Consider the following 18,826-nt stretch of genomic DNA (forward strand, 5'->3'; position numbering starts at 1 on the left):
TTCCATCTTAGAATTCTTTTAATTCTGACTTTAATCTCAGTATTAATGCTGTTTTTAAAACAGTTTTAAAAAAACGAATGAAAAATCCAAAACTATTCTAACCTTGAATGTGAAGCAGCTTTGAGTGGTCATCAAGACCAGAAACGTGCTATAAGAAATACAGGTTATAAACTCCTCAGTGAAACAACTCTTCCGTTGGTTCTGGTTTGTAAATACTATTACAAATCAGTATAAATGAGTATTGATACTTGTCATAATGTGTGAGACTCTGTCAAGGAACTTGTTCTAATAAATGTTCAAAAAAAAAAAATCTGTATAAAAAGAGTAGTTTCTGTCCAACAGTCTTTTGAGTTACAGTTTCACTTAGGTTTATTTGTATCTCCCTTCAAACTCTGAATACTGAGGACCATTTCCATACACATGGCACAGAGACATTAATAGCTCATCCCCTTGGCCAACAAATGTGAAATTCCTAATGTTCCCATTGCAACGTTGGACATAACTTCTTCTTGTTAAGTACTTCCTTATTTGGTCGCCTGCTTTCCCGAGCGCCACTGGGGGCACACACGCAAACACCTGCTAATGGCCCACAGAAAGCTAACTGCAGTTCCTGTAAGAAGAACTTGTGATAGTGAGGTCACAGAAAATACATTTGAATGTTTGTGTTTTGGTTATTTTATCCGAAAGCCTTTTATAGCCGCTGTTAGTTTGAAAAAAACATATTATATTTGTTGACGTGTTGTTGCTATTTGTTGGTTGTAAACAGTATCTGAATATTCCTCATCCATGATCAGCAGGTCCAACCTTCTCCCGGCCATAAAAGGCCTTGAAGCAGGCATTCCTAAACTCTAGGGAAAGAGCATTAGATGTGTAAAAATGACGAGGCTGAGACATTCTCTCATTCTGCACTGACCGTCGTCACAGTATTTCTCTTCACTTGTGTTTGTACTACCAGCATTACAATGGTGAGTATGACAAAAGGAACTGAATTCACCAACAAAACTGTTCATTTTACATTGAATAATGCTGCATGATGCTTTTCATAGATACATGACATTAAGCTGTGCTCTCTGTGCGGTTCCAGGTCAGCAAATTAACACAGGAGCAGATCACAGAGTATAAGGGAGTTTTCGAGATGTTTGACGAAGAGGGGAATGGCGACGTGAAGACACAGGAGCTGGAGAGAGCGATGAGCTTGATGGGAATCAATCCTACAAAGAGAGAGCTCAGCCAGATGGCCAAAGACGTCGACACGGATGGTGAATTTAAGCTAAATTCATTTAACACCAATATCATCCTAGATAATATTTATTCAGCTAAATGGCAGCAGGTATATCTAGATTCTAGACTGTGTAAATATGTGAGGCAAAACTGTTTATCTTTGTAAAGTTAGTCATATTGATGTTTGCTACTGAGTCTGATAAAGTTAAACTAATCTAAAAGATTTACCCTCTGCAGCTGTGAATGTCTGTTGTGACTCCAGGCAGATTTATAATTTATAGAGCAGACTCATTTTAGCTTTTTTTTTTCTTAAATAAGTAACATCTTCCAAAGTGCTTTATGAAAAAAACATTATCTACAGTAATGCGTTTATGGAGATGAGCCACAGTAATCACTAGATGGCAGTGTTTTACTGTGTGATACATGCAAATGTTAAGCATTATCAGGAAGAATCATCTGACGGTGATGTTTAGTCGATGCCCTTGTTAGAGTTACAGTTTATAAACTGCAGCCTATAAGTCCATGGTGTGTGTTCATTTATTTATTTATTTATGTGGTAATAAATAAATAACTAATCAAAAGTAAAGTTATCATATTTCCTCCTAAAGTTATCATATTTCCTCCCCAATAAAATAAATGACAAACAAACACCATAAAGGAACTCCGGTCACTTTGAACAGAGGATTCATTTTGTGCCGTTCCATGATTTTCTGTCCACTACTCATTTAAGGTGGACTTCTTCTTAACCCTTAGTGCTCACGTGGCACGGATCACGTGCCGCAGGTGCATCCATGTTAAATTGCTATGGGAATAATACACAACTCCTTAGTCCATATAAGGAGTTGTGTATTATTCCCATCCTTGGTGTGTGTGTTAGCAGGTCACATATTCAGGCTTTAAAAAACATTTGTTTTTTTCCTTCATCTTATGTGTTGTTGATTCAAAGTTATGATTCATTTCATATCACATTTTTAGTAGTGATATAAAGTAGCAACAATTGTGCAAAAGTCACACAAAATTAGACCGTTTTTCTTTTCTTTTTGTTCCAAGTGAACTTTGTACTTAGACATTTTTCCAAATTTCACACATTTTGTGATTTTAAAAATTTTGAGAGCTTTTTACTCAGGTGTGTTTATATAGTTATACATTTAAAGAAAAAAAGTAACTAAGAAAAAAGCAATAGGTTGTGCTGAAAAAAAGGATATAAGACACTTTATATTGCACATTCTTATAACCTCTGTATATACTGTATGTTTAAACATAGAAATGGGAAAAAGCAGCAGGAAAGCTCTGTGTTCTAAGAGCTAATAAACTTTTCAACTTTGAATTTCATGTGAAATATTTGTCAAATATTGTTGTGCTGAAGGATGTCATTTCCATTTAATTACTTGTTTCTTACCAGTATTTGGTCACTCAAAAAAGGAAAAAACTAATACAAGCAGAGGTTTATTGCAAACCTGACATTTCTTTTAATAATGAATCAGTTCTAGTAAAGGTTTGCAATGAATTTTAAATCACATCCATATCCCAAATACAAAAATGTAGACACCTGTGTTTAACTTCACCCTTTTGTGGTCAACTTATTTTTAATTTCACACATGGTATAGTAGGGGTTTGTGTATCTGTCTCATTGTCAAACTAAAGTTTGTTATTTCTTGTGACATTTCAGGCAAAGGCGTATTTAACTGTGGCAGCTTCCTGGGTCTGATGGCACTGTACCATGAAAGAACCAAGAACCAAGACGCTGAGCTCAGAGCTGCTTTTAAAGTCTTTGATAAAGAAGCCAAGGGATACATTGACTGGAACACACTCAAGTAAGAATACTATTGGTGAAAAAAATCCTCCGCTCCCTCATCTGCTTATTTTGCTCTAATTCAAAACTCAATTTAAAAAGACAATATTGTGCTCACTTTGTGTGAATATTCATTGTCACCATCAGCCGTTAACTGTCTTATTATGTTGATTTATCACGTTCAGGTATGTACTGACGAATGCAGGAGAACCGCTGAATGAGATTGAAGCTGAGCAGATGATGAAGGAAGCAGATAAAGATGGAGATGGCACCATTGATTATGAAGGTAATAATGAAAAATGGAATAAAAGGTATATTCACAATATGTGACATTTAAATAAATTTAATTTAAGATGATGTGATTTAAATACCGTGTCATTGTTGTGACTGTATTAATAATTTCTTTAAAGACATCCTGCTGATCTTTAAGGTTCAATTTTCACTTAATTATTCAGAAAATAAATATTTTGTTTCAACAATTTAGATTTATAGATAGATAGATGCTATTTAGATAGATAGATAGATAGATAGATAGATAGATAGATAGATAGATAGATGCTAGCTAGATAGCTTATAGATAGATAGATAGATAGATAGATAGATAGATAGATAGATAGATAGATAGATAGATAGATAGATAGATAGATAGATAGATAGATAGATAGATAGATAGATAGATAGATAGATAGATAGATAGATAGATAGATAGATAGATGCTAGAGATAGCAGATAGATAGATAGATAGATAGATAGATAGATAGATAGATAGATAGATAGATAGATAGATAGATAGATAATTATATTAGATATATCAATATAATATTTGGCAAAAATGTATATGTTTTCTATTAATACTGACTTTAGAAATCCACAGAAACATATTTATTTAGTTCTTTATTAAGTATATATAAAAATCAATTCCTCTTTTTTTGTTAAATTTAACATTTGTGGTAAATGATTGATCAAAAATCTCCAAATACAATACTATTTAATGCTGATTTTGACTCTTCCAGAATTTGTGGCCATGATGACTGGGGACTTGTTTAAAATGAGCTGAAGACTAAAGCGGCAGCAGCTGAACAGTCTCAAGTGTCGCATGATTGTAAAACAAACCAGTTCATTCATGTAAAGCACGCCAATAGAAATGTGCACAATGTGTCGCATGTCTCACTTTTGAGAATACTTGTACAAACTATGCACATGAAAGTAAAATCTTTACATTTTAAAGCCTTCAGTGTCTGCTTGTGTTTTTCTGACAAAGTCAATTTAAGTCACTGAGGGTCAGAGAAAAGACACCACAGGGTAAATATCCTCAGACCTTCCACCCGGATACAGTCATTCACATGGGTCTGACAGCATCTGGTGTGCAGGGCTGTTAAATCCTATTCTCATCCCTGCAAAACCAAATAGACAGCTCAGGGAGCCAACCACATTTATCATCTCCAAGCCACTAAACCAATGGCAGAGTGAAGGGGGAGGGGGCTTGCGGCACTGATCTCTGTTTGCAGCATCCCTAGACCAGCCTCTGTTGTGTGAAATACAAGAAAGGACAAGGCAGTAGATTCTTGGCGTCTGTTGGAGACCAGAAAAAGGATTTCTTGGAGGCTGCTAGGGTAGGATTACTTCAGTCTGGAGATTCCATCTTAAGAGAAAATGGTTGTTTTGTTAATGTAAACAGCCTGTGCAGTACCTGCATTGCTTAAGGGGAAAGCAGAAGAGGAGGAGGAGGGGCAGACACTGGAAGAAATGTTGCCTCTTCCAATGAAATGTTTCCTTCTCTAGCAAGCCCCAGTCTGCTGCAGCTCACCTCTGAACTCATGCATGACACACATTAAGGTACGTCCGCATCTCTAATCTGAGGACACATGGAGCACTGGGACCGGGTCACGTTGGCAGGATTAGTAGCTCAGCTGTTTTGAAACGGGACAGCTGAGATGCAGTTTATCTTGACTAAAAATAACACGCTGTTTGTCAGTAACATAGTAATAAGATCATCAACAGCACGGGGATAAGCGTGTAAATTGTTACAGGCTTTTGTGCTGTGTGGTGATTATTAACCAGACAACAGCAACGACTGAATCCAGCCTTTGTTTTTCATTGGTTGTTTGCCTCAGCTTCACATGTTCCTCATTAAGAGCATGAGCAGACAGGATGCACTAAGGAGAGAGGAATGGATCATATGTCTGTGTTCACCGCCTCCCTGCGTCACCATGCAACACTGCTTTAAAGTAAAACCATACTCGTGTTTTTTTTTTAACATTTCATTTATGTACATCTTCAGGATAAATTGCTCTTAACTCTCATAGGATGTGCACAGTGTGTGTGTGTGTGTGTGTGTGTGTGTGTGGGAGACATTTGCACTGAGTCTAGGAAGCGGTGGATATTTATGGAACTTGTGTGTGCATGTGTGTGTGGGGGTGTTAGTTTGATTTTTGACGTTTGAACACGCTCCTCACACATTTCCTCACAGTGCACGTTACAGTTTGAGTGGTTAGTATTCCTCTGTATTTTATCAAGTTTCCTCATGTGCCTCTGCTACCCACATCCTGCCCCAAACACCTACCGCAAGCCTCCTGCTACAATCAGCTATGGTTTGAATGAAATCCAGAATTGTCGTGTGCCAAAACTGAAATGTATGGTTTCTTTCACAACGCTTTAAGAAAGTCATTGCTGTGAAGGAGTATAACACATAAAGTCATATCAATTATCAATCACTTTTTGTTTGTTTTTTCCTTCAGATCCTATTGCCAAAGCAAAACCAATGGCTACGCAGACCCCAGACCTGAGGGCTGACATCCGTGTCATCCATGAGACACGCTAGAGGGCGGAGCAACATCCGGGACAGACACGCACGCGTTCAGTTAAAACAGTTAACACCTGACCATGGCTGTAACTGTGGCTAAGACCACCACAAGTTTTGTCTCCACATCTGCCAAGACCACCACAATCCCTTTCCTCTCAACAGGCACCAGCACCAGAGAAAACATCACCTCCAGAGCAACAACATTAATGACTGTTACTATAACAACAAATGAGACCAGCTTCAACACCACTACATTTCCTGAGGTGGTGATTGAAGGGTCGGGAATGGGAATGGTTCTTCTACCCTTTGGCATCATCACTGTCATTGGCTTAGCAGTGGCAATAGTAAGGGACGACGATATTTTCTGCTGATTTTCACCCAGTATTGTGTTTACTTTTTTCTCCGTATGTTTTAACAAATCAAGTAATACACTTGTTTATTTTTCCAACTCTAATTTAGATGCTGTATATCCGGAAACGGAAGCGGTAAGTTATTCATAGATATTTTTATTTACTGACCCCAAACAAGGGAACGCAGGCAACAACATGATTCCAACATTTTCATCACTGGATTCTAGTATTTTGCAAATCTTTCCAGAATCCAACTCCTCTAAAAATATTTTCACTAAAGCGAGTCCATCGTTGCTGGATCATTTTTGAGGCCAAGTGGAGGAATCCCATGTCAAACTGCATTAGTTGCACGTTGATTGTGTCCACATGGCACATGTTTCTGAACAGCCCTTACACAAGTATAATGTTTTTGAGATATTGGAGCCTGGATACACTGTCTATAGAGGGCAGTTGAGGAGATGTTAATGTGGCCAAATATCAACAATTGTGAATGTTTTACTTAGAAATTCACAATTTCTACTTTACTTGCTACTTAAGTTTTTAAAAACAGGGAAAACACAATAAAAAGAACGAAACAATAAACCCCTTTTCTAACTAAAAGTCTGTTTAAAAAGAAAAAGTTAGTCCTCAGGGCAACAAATAATAAAACCTCTAACCTATTCTCATGTAGGCTGGAGAAGCTGAGGCATCAGCTCATGCCCATGTACAACTTTGACCCAGGCGAGGAACAAGATGATCTGCTGGAACAAGAACTACTGGACCACGGCCGGGAAGGCAGCCTCACAGGCCCCAATGCTAAGGTAAGACCGGGGAGTAATCATCCAATTTAATCAATCAAACCAAAAGGTTTTAATGACATTAAAAGCCACACTAGCTACATTTAATTTGCCATATCCTTAAATGAATATGAATGACAAAATGGGAACTTAAAGTCATAAAAAACAAAATGATCTCTTGAGGTTGCATACATGGCAATGATGCATTAATTGGTCTATTTTACATATATCATCATTCTCAACGTCTTATATTTGCACTGCTTGTAATTCGCTTCCATATGTTGTACCTCATTTTCTTTGAAGTTTTGACATTGGCCTCACGGTAACAGGCAAACTTGGTAAAGTATTACCTGAGTGTCTTTTTCTGTCCAAACCTGTTTCTCCCCCCTTCCTCCCATAATTTAAATATCTTAAAATCTCAAATACAAAAACTAAAACTATTTTATTTTTATATAGTTCTATTTTTGGTTCTGTGGTCTTTCATCTCTGACAAGCTAAATGTGAAAAGTAACAGCAACACATTGAAAGAAATTGACTTTACAGTTAAGGTTTTTTTTTCCCTTTACATCTTTTCCTTTGTGTTCCTTCTGTTATAAAACTTACATATGAACTATTTTAGAGGACACATTTAAAAAGGAATCTAATTCGGCATCATCACACAATTACTTTTGTCTGCAAAGATAAAGACAAAGTAGATAATTATGTTTAATTTGAGTATGACAATGATCATGGCACTGGAAGGTCTTGGTCCACTCACAGGCTTCTTCCAAACTTTTACATGTGATGCGAACTGGACCTAATCTAGTCATTGGACCTCAGATTCTTCTTCTTCTTCATTTTTGCCACATAAATATTTAGTCTTGTTTATACATGTGGCTTCTGGTCTTAAAACATGTCACATTTTAGAATTCAATCCCCTTTTTCCATGAAATATAAAGCCAACTGCGCTGAAATGAAACATTTCCCGGTTCCACATGATCCTCACATCACTAACGCTTTTGTCTGCTATCTGCTGCCCGTCTCTGCAGACTCTCACGACCTCCCAGGGGACCACGCAGCGGCCCAGTCGCCTTGTCTTCACAGATGTAGCCAAAGCTCTCAATGCCTAACGATTCTTCTTCCACTAGTCTACGTCAGTTTGTGATGGTGGATCCGCTCACGACAGAGATACAGACTGTCTCTCTCAAAAAAAAAAAGGACAGCAGGAGGGAAAACTGGACAGTGTCTGGAGCGTAATCACCACAGCTTCGTATGTGGAAGAGTGCTGGTTTCTTTTGCAGAGACAGCAAAAAAAACAAGTGTATAGTGCATGTACTGTATGTATGTAAAGGGAAGCATCACATACACTATGATCTTGCACTGTTTTCCTGTGGCACACAGATGCGGTGTGATGCACTTTTCTTAGAATCACCGTTGTTTTGTTGTTACAAACGTTTGGTTGCTTGTCTGTGAAGTTCTTCAGGGCTTCAATATCTATTTCCATGTTTGATATGAGCGGAGCATACATTTGAAATAGTCAAATTCTCTGATGAGCGCGAACACGAGACGTGTTGCCATCCTTCACTGCACTGCCCCTCTCCGTTTTCTTTCATCTAATGAAGGACTGTTGATTCTGTGTGTATTAAAACTGTTTAAACAATCTGAGAATTGTTTTTTTAAACCCTTAGAACACACAGAGCATTTCGGCTGCTTTTTTTTCCATTACTATGTTAAAACATACAGTATATACAGAGGCTATAAGAATGTGCAATATAGAGTGTTTTATATCCGTTTTTCAGCACAACCTAGACAATCTGATGAAACATTTTTTTTAATTTTCACCAACTATATAAACACACCTGAGCAAAAAGTACTCAAAATGTTTAAAATCAGATTGAATTTGTCAAATGCGTCACAGTTTTAAGTTCACTTGGCTCGTTTTTATGAACAAAAAGAAAAGAAAAACGCTCTATTTTGTGACTTCTGTACAATTATTGCTACTTTATATCGCTACTAAAAATGCGATATAAAGTAGCTGAAATGAATCATAACTTTTGACTCAACAACACAAAACAAGATGGAAAAAACCCAGCTTTTTAAAGCCTGAATATGTGACATATAAACACACACATCCCGGATCCCCATATAAGGAGGTGAGTGTGTTCCCTGTGGCACACATCTGTGCCGCGTGAGCACTAAGGGCTAATATACAAATCTGTAAGAAGAAAAGCTGGTAGGTGTGATATTTTATTGATAAGCGATAAAGAAGCAGAATAACATGAAACACATGATAAAGAATCATAACAAATATATATAGCACAGGTTTTGTGAGTTCAGTTAATGAAGTGGATGACGAGACATCAATGAAACTACAAAATGGGTGTTAAAAAGAAAGGCATAAAAATAGGATTTCTCAAGTTACACTTCAACTGTTCAATAGTTGAGAACGGATCAAGTACGGCATGTAACTCCATCACTATCAGTAAGATCACAAAAAACAAACGTTGACCCCATATTATAGAGAGTAAATATCCAGACACAGCTTGTGTAAAACAACAATCATTGACTCAGCTGGTGTAAAATAATAATAATGATAAAAAGAATAGCACCCTTCAAGCTGACTTCCATTCACCTGCGGTGATATGAATGTAGTGAGATGAGATGAGTGGACTACGACAGTACAGTTAGTTCAAGATTTCATCCATGTGGCCGTGCAGGTCTGATGGAAAGTTTCCTCGTGGACGACCTGGGCTTTGTTTGTTTGTTTATTTGTTTGTTTGTTTACAGAGGTAGTCCTTAGGGCAACACATAATAATAATAATAATAATGAAAAAAAAACAAAACAGTAAAGCCAACGCAGCTGAGCAAAAAAAAACATACATGTCTGTAAATGGACCAAGCCCTTCTGGCAGCAATTTAGTAAACAATGCTGAAATACATAAAATGACTGGGATACAACATAATCATCAGTGATAACATAACACAAGTTCTAGTGGATAAACACTTAATATACAGTATACAGTAAATGACGGGTGATATTCAAGTCATGTAAGAAACAACTATTAAGTAATATGTAGTCCATGTTTGATCATGAAATCCCACAGAATCTATACATATATGAAGCTGGTCGTTTTGTTTTTTTTTGCATTTGTCGTCAGTTTCAGTGCTGAAATTCTGAACATCTAAGTTAAAGAAACATTTCTGTACCTTTGATTTTCTTTTTGTTTTCATCCAAACAAAAGTGTTTGTTAATCTACATTTCCGCCTAAAACAAATAGCAGTATTACTATGTGACTAAATGTTATCTTGCTAAGTTAAGAATACAATCTAAAATCAAACTATTATGACGATGAAGTATACTAGGTTTAATTAGTTTTATTAAAGTGAGGGCTCTCTCAGATGACACACTGTTGACAGTAACACACTCGACTCATTACAGTGAGATGACCCTTTAGAACGAGACAACCTGGAAATATGCAGTATGAAACATTATGGTAAAATCCCGCTACAGCTTCACCTGTTCCGACACTCATACGGCATAGATGGCAGATAACGGCACTCTGTGTGTGTCACATCTATTACTGTCACACCGTGACATTACAGCCAAATCAGAAAGAAAGAAAAACAAGGTACGAACTGGGTCCTTTTTTTCTCCTCCTTAAAAACGTGGTCCTGCAAAGACAGGGTTAGCAGTATTGTAGCGTAGAGTATTTGAGCTTTTAATGGATCACTCATTATTTATTTAGTCACTTTCCATACAATGCCGTTGTTGTCCATAACTGTCACGCACATCGACACTGTGTGGTCGAGTGTCACGCGTACAATTTACAGTGTATATGAATCTAAAGAAATGATGCAGAACCAATGAGAAAGAAGTATCGGAAACAAAAAAAAACAAACAAACAAACATTTTCAAACAGGACTACACCCTATATAATAAAAAAAAAAAAAGAAAAAAGCAAGTATTTCATCAGGTTGTTGTAAACTATTGGCTGCATTTTCTTTTTTTATTTCCCAGGAGAACAAACCGAGTCTTGCTTCATCTTTTAAAGATCTGACACCGATGCTTTCGCTTGCACACCTGTACCGCAGTGTAACGTTTTTTTGCATATATGCCTGTAAACCCTTTGCCTGTCTGTGTGATATATATCTGCACAGGAGCCTGTGTGTGTGCGCGCGTGTGCGTGTGTGTGTGTGTGTGTGTGTGTTTTGAAGTGATGAGAGTGTGCGTCACTGCTGAGGGAGTGGAGAATGTATTTGTTTGAGACCGGTCTTTTTTTTCTTCTTTTTTTTTTGTGTCACTGAGGTAGAATGAGAGATTATAAGAGACTGAGGGTAACTGAGGTTTACGTGAGGTCTTCGTGTATAGGCATACTGGTAATGTCAAATACAGATAAGAAATGCACAACAAACACAGCACAATAATTATTACTGAGTAGACTGACAACATGTTCCTGAATAGTTTTGTACCTGAGGTTTCAATATCTTGTAAAAAGCACTGTAATAGTGAAATCCTGAGAATGGTAAAATGACAGACTATATATATATGTATACACACACACAAATGCATGTGTGTGTGTATACATATAGATAGGATGGAAGGACACAAATGCACTTTTTTTTTTTATCGAGGTTATTGAGCTAATGTAATTCAAAGCGAGGAAGACATTTTTTTTTCCGTCCCCCTCCCAACGTTGGATATTTCATTTTGGAATAAAACCTTTTCATCATCATGACATCGGCGCACGTTTATACTGCAACATCGTTCCAAATGTCTACGCTTTGCTCCTGTTTCACATGAGGATTCAGTCACAAACATCTTTCAATGAAAAAAACCATTCAGTTTGGTTCCTTTTTGTTCTTCTAAACCTCCCTCAACGCCTTTATTTTTATTTTCCACCTGCCATCCTGTCCCCTCGCCATACGACCACACACTCACACACACACACACACACACATGCACACGTACACACTCAGGCGGAGGGGCTCAGTGCAAGGTTTTCTTAAAGGGATAATTCAACTATTAGGGGAACTACAGAACATATTTTCCCCAGATTAAAAAAAAAAAAGCCTTGAATTTAAGACATAAAATACGTATTAGGGCCACATTGAGAAATTTCTTTTAGAATAAAGTCTCAAAGTCATAAATGTATGAGATTAAAGCAAGAATAAAGTCATACATTTACGAGAATAAAGTTGTAATACTCCAACCTGTTGTTTTAGAAGAGGGGAGAACAAAAAAATGCATCTTTTCCGCAGAGAGAACCAGGCGGACTTTTCTCGTAAATTTACGAGATTAAAGTCGTAAATTTTACGACTTTAATCTCGAAGTCTGTGAATTTTTTTTTTTTCTCAATGTGGCCCTATTACTCCGTCATAATAAAAATCCCTAATCACTGATGTTTAAAAAAATATCCAGGGTTGAGTATTTCATTTGTGAATAAACCACTAGCAATGATTGTGCACGTGTCTGTATGCGAGTGTGTGTGTGTGTGTGTGTGTGTGTGTGTATGTGTGTTCCTGAATCCCCATCACAGCCACAGTTTGGTTTGTGCCACCTGTTTTGCTTGAGGCCAAACCTTGAGGTAGGTAGGCAGGTGTCCTATCTACTCCCCTTCCTCCTGTGCTGGAACCTGAGACGACGAGGGACCCTCCTCAGCCTCCTCTGAAGAGCCCTGGAACAGCAAGGGGACCCAGAACCAGTTAGCGTCTGATTCGTTAGTGACTCAAACGTGCACAAAGTAATGAATCAGTAGACAGATCGTAGACAACACGCAAATACGAGAATGAGTGTGAGGATTTCATTGAGTGATTGCGTGCGGGGAAGTAGGTCCAGCTGTCAGACCAAGAAATGTGAGGAAGATGACGGTTATGTCAGGAAACCAAAAGACAGAAGAAGAGAACAGTTAGATCAGGTTTCCCCTCACTACATTGACTCATTCTTCCCCTTCACATGCGTGCGTCTGAAAAAGGGAGTCTGTCTCAACAGTTTCAGTTCAGTTCAGTTCAGCCTCTTAACGTCTCAGACAAACTGCTCGGGTGGCGAAAGGATGCGATAAGGCAGACAAGGGGGCTTCGCGTGAACGAGCCCCGCTTTGGTCGACAAACGTTGTGCAAGAACGGAGAAAGATAAATGGAAGAAAGCAGCTAAAAGAAAGAAAGGACGTTCTGAGAAACACTGGGTGAGCGTATTCACCCAAACTGGATGTGACAAAAGGATGTTTGGAGGTGGGACCTGGGGAATTCAACAATGCTCTCTGTGCAACTTACATCACGCAGAAGGATCGACGCGCAACGTGCTCAAGCAGCAGCTCAGTGTCAAAAGATTCAGAGGATTTTATTGAACACATTCACAAAGTAATAATTAAAATGTGTGTCACTGAGTCTCACTGTGTTCTAGTGTGGTTTCTGCGTGACACTAAATAAGATCGTGCGATCACAAGACAAACGTTGTGTGTTATCACACTCTCTATCTCGTAATGCTCATTTTGACTAAGTCTATACGCGGCACTTTGGTTCAACTCATGCTGTTTTAAAGGTAACTAGTTAGTTTGAGGTGTCGTAAATGTGTGTTTCTTTACTAGTACACTCTCGAATATTCTGCGGACTCCATCTCCATCAGTGGGTAGAACATCTCGCGATGTCACACTTAGGTGTACCTCATAAACACAAACAGACAAACAGGCGCAAAGTGGTCCAGCGGGAATTTGTCGGCCGCAGCCTCATTACTGTGCGCACAAAGGGGCGTGGATGAACCGACGCAAGATTCGCAAGTCATACAGCATGAACGTCGCTCATGTTTGGGATGCAAAATGTGATTTTCTGTTGCACTGATGCAAAACTGTCGGCAAGACAAACCTAAACTCTATGTTTACAGACATAAAGGATCTAAATTTGGAGCCATTTGACATGGATTTATAGCAAGAAACACAACTCCATGATATCTGACCTGATTTCAGCCAGTTTAATGCGTCATATACATAAAATCAGAGTCATTTGTAGTGCAGACTAAACTAGTGCCACATCAAAACTGGAACCGCCCTTTTAAAGAGTTTGTTTCTCTCACCTGCTGCTCCTCGGTTACTTGCGCCACTTTCTGAGGCTGTGGAGAGACACAAGACAAAAGCAATAAATAAAACACGAATTACTGTCCAGCTCCAGCGTGCACAAACACCTGCGAGGTCTTTTACACACGCTATATTGACAATGAACTCCCATCATGTGCAGTACGGCCGTGTCGGTGATCGCTCCGTACCCATTTCCTCGGTCGCCCGCGTGGTCGCCGCTCCCCAGTGGGCTCTACTTTCTGATGAACAACAAGATGAGAGGTTCGTGTTTTAACACTCATTATCGCACTGATCGCAGTTTGTGAAATGAGGTCTTATATAAATGGTGTCTTAGCAAGTGCAGCAAAACGACTCTATCTAGTGCTTAAAAGGCTCCTCCCATTTCATCGCCGTCTTCTATGTTGGTGTGTTCTGCAAGGGCATGACTGAGGGATTGAAGAGGAATAGGATTCGTATTAAAGGATTTCAAATGACAAACAAAAAGAATATATATTAGGTTTAGCATGTTCAGTTACTTGAGAGCAGTGTTTTTGAAGGCGGAGCTTTGACAAGAGCTTAGACGAGAGAAGCATTTTAGAATCTCACTCCACCCTCTGCTTTTTTCTGTGTATTGATGGCTGTAAGTGTATTTTTTTTTTAAATGAATGTGTTTCTGTACAGTAGAGCTGAACAATTCATCGAAATGTTATCGAAATCACAATATGCGATACTTGTTAGAGCCAAAACGTGTGTCAAAATATTATTTTAGATTCATTATTGTTTTGCCCACTAAACATCTCACTCTACAGACTGAAGGGAACATCTTTGTTTCTCACAGATGTGCACAAATATCACACGGTAATCATTTCAAATATGTTCTTTGAATGCAAATTAGAAGAATGATGTAAAAACTAGCATTCCCTTTGATATCGCAAATTTGACCATAATCGCAATTAGATATGTATTGAAAATTGTTCAGCCCCACTATACAGTATCACACGTCTTGTTGGCGGCTACTGGAAGACCAAATCAAAGTTATTCTGATTCAAGTACAAGTACAATGAATAGAGTGTGCAAAAAGAGTTTTGTAACCTGTAAACAGAGATTTTTTTTGTGTTGAAACAGTGCTTCCTCAAATACAAGGGACCAAGTTCACATTTCACTGTCACAGTTTCAACCTTAGGTGCAGTTCTTGGGCCTTTGTTCTTGCTGCCTTTCGGTCGTCCTCTTGGTCGCTTTGGAGTCGGGGGTCCAACGGGCTCCTGTCGGGAAAGATTGGACGTAGAGAAAAAAAGATTTGCATGAGCAATCCACTGACATCGTCTTTCACGATGTCATTTTTTAATAAAAATTGGCGGCGACGGGACAGATACTGCTCGGATTCGTCGCGAAGACTTCAGTCCTACCTGCTGCTGTTTCCGTGGCCGACCCCTCCCCCGGCGTGGAGGCTCAGGAGGTGACTGGGCAGTGCTCGGCTGGGGAGACGGCTCTTTGGTCCCACTGCTACTCATGCCTGTGTCTGTCCACCTGCTTTTAAGAGTGTGGGCATCAAAGCCTAGAGAAGCGGCCTCGAGGGCTTAAAGTGGAGAAGACCTGAGAATCAGGAGCTGGAGATAAAAAGGTTGGGGAAAAAGCGTTATACAGTGCCACTTCCAATCGTTTTCTTTTTGCACACTTCAGCACAGTGACTTTTAATATATCATTAAGTCTGTCTCATAGCCACACACAACACATGTTTTACTTGAGCAAGCGTGGGAACTACTTATACATAAGCCTTGGCACCGGGTTCATCGGAACACAGACCGGGGTTCTGGCACGAGCAAGGAAACATGAGAGTGGTGTGCAGAGACTAAAAGTAGCACAGATATTCACAACTCAATCTCGCATCCAAAATCAGCATCTACTGTACTCCACGCTGCCTTGACATGTATCAGTGTATCAGCGCGTGTGGCCCTTGATGATGTTGACGCTCGCACACCTTTCACTGCAAAACTGCAAGCCACTGAGGCAAGAATGCAGCACGTGCACAGCACCTCTCTCCCTGTATATAACTGTGCGACATCATAATAGAACGGAGAAATGCAAGTCTTACATTTGAGAGTGGCAACGATTTGTCAGTTAGCCAAATGGCAGCTAATTTAACTACTCTGTGATAAAGTCATTATGTAAATAAAGTTTGTGGTGGCTTCTCAAGTTTGAGGATGTGTGGTTTTATTTGGGTAGCTGTGACATCCTTCTTTTTTTTTAAAAAAAACAAAACAAACATTTTGAGTGAATAAGTGATTTATTTGATTTAGTTGTTTTTTTTTAAAGGATTTAAATGAAATTCAAACCTCACCCTTTCACAGAGTCAAAATCAATGTATTTAAACTGCCCCAAAAATGTATTTGGTTTATTAATGCACACATTTAGGAGTTGCTTAAAAAACCAAAACATATCCAACTAATTCAGTGATAGTTCACGTTTATTTAATCAACTCATCAGCAGCATCGATCACAGTTTCAGCCAAACCAGAACAACACTACCTCAACAGTAAATCAATGACCCATGGTTACACAGCCTATTGTTTACTTTATATGAAGAGAGTAAACTATACAATGAGTCCACTCTTTCCTGTTGGGAATGTCCCAAGGTGACCGTTTAACCATGGTGCCTATAGTGAACGGAATGTGCCAAACCGTAATTAAGCAACACAGCCTATCAAAAACGGCCGCACTCAAGCAGGAAGTCGGAGTAATTTGAGAAATCTACATCCTCGTTTACGATTTAAAGCCAAATGAGACGTACGTACGTCGTTTCGTCGCTTATAAACTTCACTTTCGTGGGGGAAACACAACCAGCGTCGCGCATTCCTGCTCCTGCAGCAGCAGCAGCAGCAGCAAGCAGACCGTCCGCTCCACCAGTCTGTGTTTGGCACTCAAGTACGGGACTCAATGTACTTTTTTGCATATGGGCGGCTTTTTGCAACCATAAAAACGCGTTCGCTCGCAGCCTTTTAAACGACGGTGCGTAAAGCGCGCCAGGAGCGCGAATCCACGAATCCAAAAAGAACGTCCACACTTTCGGGGGCTGCTGCTGCTGCTGCCGCCGCCGCTGTTGATGATGACGGCGAAAACAGTCGAGGCCACCAAGAGTTTTGAAGCGTATAAAAAGGTCGGCACACACACACACACACACACCGTCATACACACTTACACTTACACACACACACACACAACATCCCCCTGCTCCCATCACTTGCGCAATCGATGTGAAATGTGGTGGGATTCGCGTGTTTTTGGAGCGATAAGCACAGGTCCGGCGACATGGATGAGCCAGCGAGACGCGAGAAACTTGACCAACAACGACCGAAGCAATGCAGGTGCAAAAAAAAAAAAGAAGAAAAAAAAAAAGAAAAAGAAGCGTCCTCCTCTCACTTCAACGCACACTCGTCTGCACACACACACACACACACACACACACATGCATACATTCACACCATAGGCTCCATGTTGAGAGTGAGCCGTGCAGGCAGCGCCAAATGCAGCCACAACGACAGCGGATCGCCGCCTCAACTTACCTTGAAGTCGGCTTTTGCAGTTTTACCTGGAAGTTCCGACACTCCGATCACTTTTGAGCTCGTGCACAACTATGAAAATCTTAGTGTATCGACCGTCTCATTGGCTGGAATGAAAGGGCAATCTCTCTCTCTCTCCCTCTCGCTCTCTCTCTCTCCCTCGCTCTCTCTCTCCTTCCTCCTCTAATCGGAAATGTGTGTGATCCCCCCCAGACGTCCAGTCACGAATACCCCAGTTGCAGTATAATGGGGGGTTGTAGCAGAGCTGTATGCATTGCATACTTTCTCTATTAAAGCATGTTTCAAGAAAGAGCGAGGGGTAGGAGGGTTGAAGCAGCGGACCCCGCCCCGAAAAAAAAAACTCACCCATTTATGTGAGGGAGGGAAGGAGAGAGGAGACAGGCATCAGACAGGAGGGTAGAGTCTGGTTCCGGGGTTCCCGAAGTGTGGTCCGGGGCCGGGGGCTGGGAAGTTCCCCCCGCAGAAGAGAGAGAGAGACAGAGAGACAGAGAGACAGTTTTTTTTTTCAGTTTAGAAATGATGGTGAGTGAGATCAGGGCATGTTTTTACTGTGTTATCTCCCCCCCCCCAACACCACACTGTGCCAGAGATGTAAGAACAAAAGGACACAATCATAACAAATGGGGTTTCTAAGTAATGTAAAGGGTGGTGTGTGTGTGTGTGTGTGTGTGGCTGTTTGAGGACAAAGTGACCTCACTTCAGTTCTGCAGTGAGAGAGCAAACACACATTTTATCCATAAAGAGTCTTAAAAATGAGACTTTCTCTCATGTGAATGATTTTATGCCACTAAAGTCCAAGTTATCAACCCCATATAAAAATCTCTTTCTCTTGCGTTCATGAGCTCTGTGCGCTTGCACAAACTGATAAATACAGGTGGGAAAAATGCTTGAACCACAGTGAATACACATTCCAGGGACAGCGAACGCTGGAGTCATGTCAGGTGAGCCTGCTGGCATCGGACCAAAACATAAAGCTTTAGGTTACAGCGACGACGGAAAAGTTCAGTGTCAGTGTCGAACTGCAGCTGTGAGTATAAGACTTAGAGGAAATAATCGCAATAAGCTTTACCATAAGAGCTTAACAAAAGAAAAGTGTACGTGTATTTTGGGTGTTTTAGGCTAAATCATCCTCCGTAAATATTAGTAAATCAACAGCATTTCCCCATCATCCATTAGCTGTGCACATCACAAACAAAACAAAAAAGAGAAATAAAGAGGACAAAAAAAAAGTCCAATGCCATCTGTTAATTCAAAAAAAAAAAGTTAGAAGTGAAATTTGCCA

At 39.7% G+C, this 18,826-nt stretch overlaps 3 protein-coding genes across 6 annotated transcripts; 2 read left to right on the plus strand and 1 right to left on the minus strand.

Annotated features, from left to right (window-relative positions):
- Positions 1-848: 848 nt before the first annotated feature.
- Positions 849-4,240, plus strand: LOC122768619 (calglandulin-like). Its single transcript, XM_044024723.1, has 5 exons — positions 849-965; positions 1,085-1,259; positions 2,891-3,035; positions 3,199-3,299; positions 4,027-4,240. Exons 1-5 carry the CDS (start codon positions 867-869, stop codon positions 4,068-4,070), a joined length of 564 nt encoding a protein of 187 aa, XP_043880658.1. The 5' UTR covers positions 849-866; the 3' UTR covers positions 4,071-4,240.
- A 258-nt stretch (positions 4,241-4,498) lies between these two features.
- On the plus strand, positions 4,499-8,581 carry si:ch211-161c3.5 (uncharacterized protein C3orf18 homolog). 4 transcript variants are annotated; one of them, XM_044023062.1, is made up of 6 exons: positions 4,499-4,849; positions 5,752-6,160; positions 6,276-6,301; positions 6,837-6,966; positions 7,246-7,280; positions 7,971-8,034. In XM_044023062.1, the coding sequence occupies exons 2-5, from the start codon at positions 5,897-5,899 to the stop codon at positions 7,249-7,251; spliced, it is 426 nt and encodes a 141-aa protein (XP_043878997.1). In that variant the 5' UTR covers positions 4,499-4,849; positions 5,752-5,896; the 3' UTR covers positions 7,252-7,280; positions 7,971-8,034. The 4 variants fall into 4 exon arrangements, with proteins under 4 accessions (XP_043878997.1, XP_043878994.1, XP_043878996.1 ...); XM_044023059.1 differs by lacking the exon at positions 7,246-7,280 and having other exon boundaries at positions 4,500-4,849; positions 7,971-8,581; XM_044023061.1 differs by lacking the exon at positions 7,246-7,280 and having other exon boundaries at positions 4,500-4,626; positions 7,971-8,581.
- A 574-nt stretch (positions 8,582-9,155) lies between these two features.
- Positions 9,156-17,839, minus strand: si:ch211-161c3.6 (high mobility group AT-hook 2b). Its single transcript, XM_044024575.1, has 6 exons — positions 17,527-17,839; positions 15,374-15,574; positions 15,146-15,229; positions 14,177-14,227; positions 13,988-14,023; positions 9,156-12,596 (listed from the first exon to the last, which is right to left on the minus strand). The coding sequence occupies exons 2-6, from the start codon at positions 15,476-15,478 to the stop codon at positions 12,528-12,530; spliced, it is 345 nt and encodes a 114-aa protein (XP_043880510.1). The 5' UTR covers positions 15,479-15,574; positions 17,527-17,839; the 3' UTR covers positions 9,156-12,527.
- Positions 17,840-18,826: the final 987 nt, after the last annotated feature.

The sequence above is a fragment of the Solea senegalensis genome, linkage group LG4 (genome assembly GCF_019176455.1).
Source record: "Solea senegalensis isolate Sse05_10M linkage group LG4, IFAPA_SoseM_1, whole genome shotgun sequence".
NCBI classification, from domain to species: Eukaryota; Metazoa; Chordata; class Actinopteri; order Pleuronectiformes; family Soleidae; genus Solea; species Solea senegalensis.

Bases quoted from the DNA above. Each gene is read 5' to 3' on its own strand.
- LOC122768619 (XM_044024723.1), top strand. From the start codon at position 867: ATGTGTAAAAATGACGAGGCTGAGACATTCTCTCATTCTGCACTGACC. The intron at 1,260-2,890 runs GTGAATTTAAGC...GTGACATTTCAG, and splicing joins CAAAGACGTCGACACGGATG to GCAAAGGCGTATTTAACTGT. The intron at 3,300-4,026 runs GTAATAATGAAA...TGACTCTTCCAG, and splicing joins TGGCACCATTGATTATGAAG to AATTTGTGGCCATGATGACT.
- si:ch211-161c3.5 (XM_044023059.1), top strand. From the start codon at position 5,897: ATGGCTGTAACTGTGGCTAAGACCACCACAAGTTTTGTCTCCACATCT. The intron at 6,161-6,275 runs GTAAGGGACGAC...ACTCTAATTTAG, and splicing joins TTGGCTTAGCAGTGGCAATA to ATGCTGTATATCCGGAAACG. The intron at 6,967-7,970 runs GTAAGACCGGGG...CCGTCTCTGCAG, and splicing joins TCACAGGCCCCAATGCTAAG to ACTCTCACGACCTCCCAGGG.
- si:ch211-161c3.6 (XM_044024575.1), bottom strand. From the start codon at position 15,478: ATGAGTAGCAGTGGGACCAAAGAGCCGTCTCCCCAGCCGAGCACTGCC. The intron at 15,230-15,373 runs GTAGGACTGAAG...CTTTCCCGACAG, and splicing joins GGCCACGGAAACAGCAGCAG to GAGCCCGTTGGACCCCCGAC. The intron at 14,024-14,176 runs GTACGGAGCGAT...GTCTCTCCACAG, and splicing joins GCGGGCGACCGAGGAAATGG to CCTCAGAAAGTGGCGCAAGT.